The sequence below is a fragment of the Clupea harengus genome, chromosome 4 (genome assembly GCF_900700415.2).
Source record: "Clupea harengus chromosome 4, Ch_v2.0.2, whole genome shotgun sequence".
Lineage (NCBI taxonomy): Eukaryota > Metazoa > Chordata > Actinopteri > Clupeiformes > Clupeidae > Clupea > Clupea harengus.
The window spans coordinates 25,848,495-25,858,494 of record NC_045155.1 but is presented as its reverse complement, the minus strand read 5'-3'; the positions used below and the strand labels follow the sequence as shown (position 1 = coordinate 25,858,494).

General features: G+C 43.1%; 1 protein-coding gene across 1 annotated transcript; it reads left to right on the top strand.

Moving 5' to 3' along the window:
• The first annotated feature begins 4,960 nt into the window (after positions 1-4,960).
• Positions 4,961-6,883, top strand: LOC105888667 (sialidase-3-like). The gene is made up of 3 exons (XM_031565593.2): positions 4,961-5,337; positions 5,915-6,301; positions 6,350-6,883. Exons 1-3 carry the CDS (start codon positions 5,053-5,055, stop codon positions 6,881-6,883), a joined length of 1,206 nt encoding a protein of 401 aa, XP_031421453.2. The 5' UTR covers positions 4,961-5,052.
• The last annotated feature ends 3,117 nt before the right edge of the window (positions 6,884-10,000 follow it).

Here is a 10,000-nt window from a genome sequence, read left to right as displayed (position 1 = left end):
AAAATCATTTCAAAGCAAGCACCGGTAAACCCAGACCTAATTTCACCAGGGAAGAGGTGGAGGTACTGTTGCAGAATTTAGATGTGTCCATTCTATTCCACTATGTCTATATCCACGCGATTGAGTTTAGTGCTTATTTATTTATTCACTGCCATTTGCAGTGTTCATATAGTGCTTTTATTTATGTTAGGACATCACAATGGCTCGGTCTCGGAATCATGACTATAAATGTTAAACATAATTGTTAATGATAAAAATATTCTCCTATTTATTATTATTATAATAATAATTTAAATCCGAGGATGTCTGTAGAAACACGCAATCAACAACGATTTATCTTCCTTGGCTAAAGTAGCTAGCATAGCATAGTCCATTGAAATGAATGGGGTAGCTAGCATAGCATTGGCCATTGAAATTACTAGCGTAGCTAGTTGTAATCTGTCATTCTCTCCAGGTCTTGGCATTATTTGTGAGAATACAGCCTGATTGGTTTATGCTATACGGGCTTTGGCCAATGACAGGCTGTCATTGTTCTGACTGAGATCAAATGCAACAGGTCAGTGAGTGTTTTGTGTTTTGCGTAGCAAAAAAACGAAGAGACAAACGCTTGTGAACCGATTCATAACTTTTAAAATCGGCAAAGACCGGTTCATGTCATTTTAATACCGATACGGGACTTCACGCATTGATGTAGTCGTATCTTACACGCTAAAAACGGATATCAATACGTATCGGTTATTTTTTACACCCCTAGTGTGTGTGTGTGTGTGTGTGTGTGTGCGTGTGTGTGAATGTGTGTGTGAGTGTGTGTGTGTGTGTGTGAGCCTGGTGCCACGCCAGAACACTGTTATTAATTTATGCAGTCTGGCTGACGGTGGCGCACTCAAGCCTCTCCAGTTACCAACACCATCCATCTTCCTCTTGATCACATTCCAGAGGTTTTCAATGGGATTCAGGTCTGGAGATTGGGCTGGCCATGACAGGGTCCTGATCTGGTGGTCCTTCATCCACACCTTCACTGACCTGGCTGTGTAAGACAGAAATTGATCTGTCCAGTGGAAAATCACAGATGGCATTCTTCCTCTGGTAACTTCTCATTTGGTGGGGCCTGGGTGTTGGTTTATGGTGGTCCCAACAAACATTCTAGAGATGCACTGTCCCAATTGTTGATTTTTCCCACCCCCTGCTGAGACTCTTATCTCAAACCTATGTGTCTGGTTCTCTCTCTGTGCTTTTCCAGGCCGGGGTGAAACTAGGGGCAGAGAAATGAGTGTAAGAGTGCTAAAGTGAAATATCGCATTGTGAGATGATTTCTTTGTCATGTTTGGGTTCATTTTAATGGTCTCAGTCTGAGTAGGAAAATGGTCTCAGTTCTACAGCTGTATATATTAATTAAAACATAGATATCAGAGACCTGATCATTCTGGTCTCTGTGAAAGTGCAAAGGTATCTCTCTTTAGAGGGGGCTCAACCCAATTTTGGATGAGAACTCCCTAAATTTAGTTAATGTGTGATTCTCATCTTGAGAAACCTCTTATCTATGGGGGTAATTATTAGGCCAGATGCAGGACTAAAATGGATACTTAAGGGTAAGACAGTCAAAGAACTTGGAGCATTCTGTCTACAGATCTCCCTCACATCCGTGTGTGTAGTCACTTCGAAGCAACCAGGTATGTTCATGTTCTCTGAGTGTTTTTATGTTTCATGTGGTGTTTAAAACTTATATTCTTCACGTTAGACTTGTTTTGTAACTGGTAGTAGTCACTTGTACCTCAGGTAATAAATTGGTAATTCTGACCCACTGTGACCTCTTCTGAAGTTCTTAGTTTGAAGGCTCTTCAGGTAACGGTGTTCTGGTAACGTCTGACTAGGATTTGGTTACAGACCGAAAAGTGGACAACACGCTTTGAGGTTCCTAGCTAAAATCATCTGGGCTAAACATGCCGCAGTGAACTGTTAATTATATAATATAGAGATAGGAATGCAGCTCAGCCTCTGCACTGAATTCGAGTGGTCATATTTGAGAGCGGGCAAACAGTCTGGCGCTCTGTAACTGGACCACGTCGCTTTACCAAGCTGAGAAATGCCCCTTAACAGCACTGTAGGACCGCTGAGCTTTTCACCTTAGCCTTTAACTAGCTGTGACGTTGCACTGTATATATATAAATCTTTTTAATTTGCTTTTATTTATTTTTTATTTTATTTGGTGTGTTATACTTTGATCTTCATCGTGATATGGTGTGATGTTAAGGGGTTGGATAGACTATATCTCTGCAGAGTTTTATATTCTATCTTATGTTATGCATTTTGTGCATTCTAGTTTTTGTCTTGGGTCTTTATGAACTCTATCCCTTTTTTTCATGCACTCTATCCTTTGGGTTTTGTGTTTAATTGATGTCTATTTTCACTGTGCATGTCATTTCTTTGTAAGCGCGGTTTCTTTGCTGTTAAGCACTTTGAGCTGCATAGGTTTGCATGAAAGGTGCTATACAAATAAAGTTTATTATTATTCTTATTACTAAGCCTGAGGTCAGAGTGGGGGAACTGAATCATTTTACATATCTGCCAAAAAATACACATGAAATCAAAAAGTCATGGATAAGTCTTATCTTTGAAGCACGGAACTGAAGCACGGAACTCAATGTCTCCATAACTGAAACCGCCCTCCTGGTTAAGTAAATGAACTGGCTGTGGGAATTCCCCTTTGTCAGCTAACCCCCTGATTTCCTGGTCAAGTCACAAAGCATCCACACACACAGGCCAGGAAATGATCAGGATTTCAGTCATAAACCTCTCATTCTCTGTAGATTATTGTTTAGTTGCTTGATTAGGAAATGAATCACAATTACAGTTACATAGAAAAAACACATTCACATAGAAACCATATCTCCATTACATTCCCTCACATATATACACCCTTCACACACACACACACACACACACACTCACACTCTTCATATATATTTATTCATGATCATTTCTCTTCATATATATTTATTCATGATCACTTCTCTTCATATATATTTATTCATTCTCATTTCTCTTCATATATATTTATTAATGCTCATTTTCATGAACAGTGCAGCACCCAGTCCCAAGCCCATCTGAACAAGGAGGAGGGTTGGGCAAGGGGCCAGCAAGCCCTTCCTGTAGAAGAACCTCTTGCTACAGAAACACAAACAAGAGACTCACTAAACTACGGCCCTGAGAGAGACTAGACCTAAAACTAGGGCCCTGAGAGAGACTGGACCTGAAACTAGGGCCCTGGGAGAGACTGGACCTGAAGGCTGTAGGATGTATGAAAGTCAGATTCATCTGGAAGCTCCAAGGCCAATCATCTCTACCAGGACCACCATCGTCATCGGAACATGGGATGTCAGAACCGTGTTTGAAGCTGGCAAGACAGCTAAGCTGTGTGTGTGTGTGTGTGTGTGTGTGTGTGTGTGTGTGTGTGTGTGTGTGTGTGTGTGTGTGTGTGTGTGTATGTTTGTGTGTGTGTGAGAGAGAGAGAGAGAGAGAGAGGCAAGACAGCACAAATGGCAGCTGAGATTAAATGCTACAATCTTGAGACAATCAACATTGTTAATAGCGGTACACAGAAATGTAGTTTGTCTTTTAAATGGATCATGGATGCCCATACTTGTGTGGTAATGTGCTGTGGCAACATGCTGCTGGATGCACTGGTTTGACTCCGTCAGGATAACCGATGCTTTTGTGTGTGTCTGTGTGTCTCTGTGTGTGTGTGTGTGTGTGTGTGTGTGTGTGTGTGTGTGTGTGTGAGAGAGAGAGAGATGTGTGTGTGTGTGTGTGTGTGTGTGTGTGAGTGAGTGAGAGAGATAAGTGTATGTGTGTGTGTGTGTGTGGGTGAGAGAGAGAGAACAAATAGAAGGTGGGGCTGTCCAACTTCTATGATGCATTAGTTCACAAGACGTGTTCACTAGGAGGAGCCAGTGACACTTTAAAAACACTCAGGCAGTGGAGGTGACCTCACTTTCCTGCTGAAGGCTGGAGAACAGCACCACTATCAGCACCGTCAGCATACTCTTCTGAGGTGAGTTAAAGCTCAGCACCGTCAGCAAACTCTTCTGAGGTGAGTTACACTATCAGCACCGTCAGCATACTCTTCTGAGGTGAGTTACACTATCAGCACCGTCAGCATACTCTTCTGAGGTGAGTTACACTATCAGCACCGTCAGCATACTCTTCTGAGGTGAGTTACACTATCAGCACCGTCAGCATACTCTTCTGAGGTGAGTTAAAGCTCAGCATACTCTTCTGAGGTGAGTCAAAGTTCAGAATACTCTTCTGAGGTGAGTTAAAGTTCAGCATACTGTTCTGAGGTGAGTTAAAGTTCAGCATACTCTTCTGAGGTGGGTTACACTATCAGCACCGTCAGCATACTCTTCTGATGTGAGTCAAAGCTGAGTGTAACCAGTCACACAATCATTAAGTGTCTCTTTGTAGGAAAGAAGCCCTGGGGGAGTGAAAAACAAAAGATTTGTGTTCCATAAACCAGAGACAGGAGCCTGGAGAGTTTATGGCATAGAGTCTCCAGGCTCCTGTCTCTGGTTTATGGAACACAAATGTTTTTTTTTTACTCCCCCAGGCCTTCTTTCCTACTTAGACTCTAAGGACAATGATACTTTATACCTTCCTGTATGTAAATGTGGTACTTCACAAATTGTCATTTTTGTCATATTCATATTTGATGTAGAATCCTAAACTACCCATACACACCTTCGGCTCTGGGCCCATGCAGGACACACACTCACAGTCACTGACTTCATAACCTGTGGACACATTTTATAACCTGAAACCATAGTCATAACCAAATAACCATTTGCTGGGATTAATGCTTTATTTATCAATGTAAATTCACTTTTAAATGTTCTTGAGTTCTCTCATGTTTGATAAAGTTCTGCTGGGCTTGCTTCTCCTTAAGTCAGTAAACAGAGGGGCCATCTCAACAGATATGACTGTATCTCTGACTACAGAATTCATCTGATAGACTGACTGAAATGATTTGTTCTTCTTACAGAACACACCTTGACGATGGGATGCTGTGCCACTAAATGCTGTGTCACTAAATGCTGTGCCACTAAATGCTGTGCCACTACATCCTACTCCAGAGAAACGCTTGAGTTTGCTGATAAATCCTCCTGCAGTGAAACACTTGTGTTTGCTGATAAAAAATATGACTTCAGAATTCCAGCTCTTCTTTACGTTAAAGAATGGAAGACATTCCTGGCATTTGCAGAGAAGCGCACCTCTACCAACGATGCAGACGCAACGAATCTGATGATGAGTAAAGGCACGCGGCACAGCGGCTCACTGCAGGTACCCATGAGAACACCTACACCTCACATCTGTGTTTTAGAACTATTCCCCTGCCACACCTACACCTCACAACTGTGTTTTAATACTATACTACCACTCACTGAAGGTACCCATGAGAACACCTACACCTCACATTTGTGTTTTAATACTATACTACCACTCACTGAAGGTACCCACGAGAACACCTACACCTCACATCTGTGTTTTAGAACTATTCCCCTGCCACGGGGCAGATTCTAACTGTGGATGGTGGCAGTATACTTCATATTTAGCTCAGAGAGTATAAGTCCTGATATGGTTTTGTTGCACCTACAGAGTTACTGTATAGGTCGCCTCTTCTTATTTAGAAATCCAGATGGTATACACCTTTCACTGACCACTGGTAAGTACCACTAGGAGGACTGCTAGGCTCTGGTTAATTACTGGTCAGTGCCTCTGACACCTTCCATTGAACACTGTTTGGTAGAAGCTTCCCAATGGAATAGAATAGAATAGAAACTACAGTAGTGGCCAATAAATCATGTACACTGTCTTTTTGTGCCCACTGTTCATTTCAAACTTGTTATGTTATTTCCAGTGGTCTCCCACCGAGGACTTGATGAAGGCGGCCAAAGATGGCTACCGCACCATGAACCCCTGTCCAGTCTTTGAGAGGATCTCAAAAACACTGTTTCTGTTCTTCATCTGCATCGATATTAACACTCCGGAAGGTAAGCTCAAGCCAGGCCAGACTCGTTTATGCTACGTCACCAGCACAGACTGCGGGGAGACCTGGAGTGGTTTAACAGACTTAACGAGCAGTGTCAACTTTACCAATTACCAAACCTTTGCTGTGGGACCGGGCCACGGGATCCAACTGAGCAGCGGCCCACTGCTCGTGCCTGCCTATGTGAAGGTGTACTCTGGTAAGAGTGTGAAGCCCCATTCTGTGGTGCTGCGCAGCGAGGACCTGAACACCTGGAAGGCAGTCCAGCCCATCGGCGTGGAGTCTGATGAGTGCCACACCTGAAAGGCAGGCCAGCCCATCGGCGTGGAGTCCGGGGAGTGCCAGCTGGCTGAGGTGTCTGACAGGGAGGGTAGGAGGCAGGTGTATCTGAACGCTCGCAGCACCGGGAAGCTACGGGTAGAGGCACTGAGTGTCGACGGCGGGGAACGTTTTACCCTGCTTAACCAGCTAACGCTAAAGGAGAGGCCTCCCGGCTGCCAGGGGAGCGTGTTGGGGTTCCCTGCCAGGGAGCTTCCAGCAGGAGAAGGGGGATCCTCAGAGACGGAGCTTCCAGCAGGAGGAGGGGGATCCTCAGAGACGGCTCTGCTCTTCAGCCACCCGACAGGCCCGGACAGGCTGGACCTCGGGGTCTACCTGAGGAAGTCTCTCCAAGACCACGACTACTGGAGTAAACCCCTCATCATCCACCCAGGGCCCAGTGGATACTCAGACCTCACCTGCTGTGAGGAGGAGGGTCACTTTGGTTGTCTGATGGAGTGTGGCAAGGGGGAAGTGAGTAAACGTCTTCAGATCGCCTTCAGAGAGTTCGATCTCAAGTAAATAGTGGGGTTAAATGTTTTCATCACTTAAATGTATTCATATTTATATGTGAATCAGGAATTACATTTGTGAAAAGTGTGACATATTTCTGAATTTTGAAACTTTTTTAACTCCATAGTTACAGTCGTTTGATAATGTTGAATGACATGTGAAAATGTAATGTGATGTGTTGTAGATGCAGTCTGATTAATTCTGCTGTTTGATTATTTCTGAGAGGCTGATGTTCTTTCCTGTGACTTGACCGTGATGTCATATCCCAACTCTCATGTTTCCATTTCATTAGATCAGCTGTAAACATAATAAATTGTTTATTTGATTTTTGATTTTAATTTATTTTTGTTTAAAAGTAATAAATAATGTAAGTGTTCATATCCAGAGTCTCCTTCCAGGGCTCTTTGTGTTTATGTCATTTGGTCTACTTCTCGTAACTTAACTGACCATTCTGTCCTGAAGTGCTTTCATTAAAAACAACGCACATTTTAGACACAAGGAGTTTTGTGTGTGTGTGAGAAAAAGATTTTGCGTTCAAGGAATGATTGCGAATATATCTGAGTAAGTAATAAAAATGACAAAGCCTTTGGAGGAAGGTTTCATAACTAAAGTGCCTACAAATGCATGTTAACATACTAATAGTGTATACAAATCCTTTAACATCCAGCAAAGCAATCGGTAGATAACAATGCAAAAAAACCTGATTCAGCAGAATAAGTACAGACCATTCAATCCTGTAATCTGATTAACCAATCAAAACAACAGTAAGCACAGATCCAGCAACCAAATAGAAAGAACTCTGACTTTATGTCACACTAAAAGTCTTGCCCAGACCCACCCAGTGACCACGTAGGAAACAAGGAGAGGAGTGTGTTCCATTCTGTCTGTTTCTCACTGCTAGCGTCACTCCACACCCAACATAACTTCTACATCAGTCTACTGCTTCCCTCACATGGGGAAGAGCAGGTGGCCAGAGAAGGTGGTGTGGTGGTTATAGCTGTCATAGACCCGTGCATTGGGCCACAGCTTCAAATAGACCACATCTCCCACCTCCAGCAAAATATCAATGATACTAACCAAGATCAAAATAAGGGACTAGGCCTCATTATCTTGTCATCCAGAAATAAGAGCAAGAGCTGCTGTTCAGTAAACTCAGATATTTGACTGAAATCATTATGGGTTCATTCAACCCATCTCCTGCTTTCACCTCTCTGGCACTGGTACTGGGAGGGAGGTGCAGAGGAGTTCACACTCACATCTCAGCTTAGCGCTAGCTCCTTTAGCATAATGCTTTATACATTAGAGGTGTAATAGTCACACATACTGGAAGGGACACAGAATGACTGACCTCATGAAAGAGTCATTTTGTATTCACACACATGGGGGAAGCAGCATCCAGACAGCAGCCCAGAGCTCCAGCTCCATGTGTCCTGTTTTCTCCCAGCCTTACCTCTGAATATGAGCTACTGATTCAAAACACCAGAGGGAGACAAATCACACTTTATGTTTCTAGTACAATACAAAATACAGCTATGGAAATAATTAAGAGACCACTTCAAAATGATCAGTTTCTCTGGTTTTACTATGTATTGGTATGTGTTGAGTAAATTTGAAGAATCATTTATTTGCAGAAAAATGACAACTGGTCAAAATAACAAAAAAGATGCAGTGTTTTCAGATCTCAAATAATGCAAAGAAAACAAGTTCATATTCACTGTTAAACAACACAATACTAATGTTTTAACTTAGGAAGAGTTTAGAAATCAATATTTGGTGGAATAACCTTGATTTACAATCACAGCTTTCATGTGTCTTGGCATGCTCTCCACCAGTCTTTCACATTGCTGTTGGGTGACTTTATGCCACTCCTGGAGCAAAAATGCAAGAAGCTCGGCTTTGTTTGATGGCTTGTGACCATCCATCTTCCTCTTGATCACATTCCAGAGGTTTTCAATGGGATTCAGGTCTGGAGATTGGGCTGGCCACGACAGGGTCCTGATCTGGTGGTCCTTCATCCACACCTTCACTGGCTGTGTGGCATGGAGCATTGTCCTGCTGGAAAAAACACTCCTCAGAGTTGGGGAACATTGTCAGAGCAAAAGGAAGGAAGTTTTCTTCCAGGACACCTTGAACAATAACCTGAACTGGCTGTGGGAATTCCCCTTTGGCAGCTAGCAATGATTGATGAATCTGTGATTTCCTGGTCATACGTAATACATCTTAATTACAGTTACATAGAAAAAACACAGAAACAGAAACCACACACACACACAGACACACACACACACACACACACACACACACACACACACACACACACACACACACACACACACACACACACACACACACACACACACACACACACACACTCACACACACACACACACACACACACACACACAAACCATGCCTCCTTTACATACAGACATACTTAGAAACCAACAGACACACCACTGAACTCATGTTATACATACACATTCCCTTACATATATTCCCCCCTCATACACACACACACTCACACACACACACACACACACACACACACACACACACACACACACACACACACACACACACACACACACACACACACACATACACACACTGCTACTGATGGTGTTTTGTGCTGAATGAATGAAGGGGAAGGTGATGGAGTAGAGGGGTAGGATGACTATGTGCCCTTACTCACACACACACACACACACACACACACACACACACACACACACACACACACACACACACACACACACACACAAACACACACACACACACACACACACACACACACACACACACACACACACATACACACACACACACACACACACACACACACACACACACACATAGGATGACTATGTGCCCTTAAAACAAACAAACTAAAAATTCCCCAGCGTCAACTGATGCCATAAGTGTGGCCTCTTGGTGGCATTCTTAGTGTTAGTGGTACAGTGGTTAGCATCGCTGCCCCCTAAGTGGGTAATCTGAGTATGTTTCCTGGCCATTGCAGGGTACCTATATAAGTCACTTTAGAAGCCTCTGCTCAGTACTGGACCCTTGTATTTACAGTTTTTCTCAAATGCTTAAGCACAATTTTGATGGTTTTGTTTTGTTTTTCAA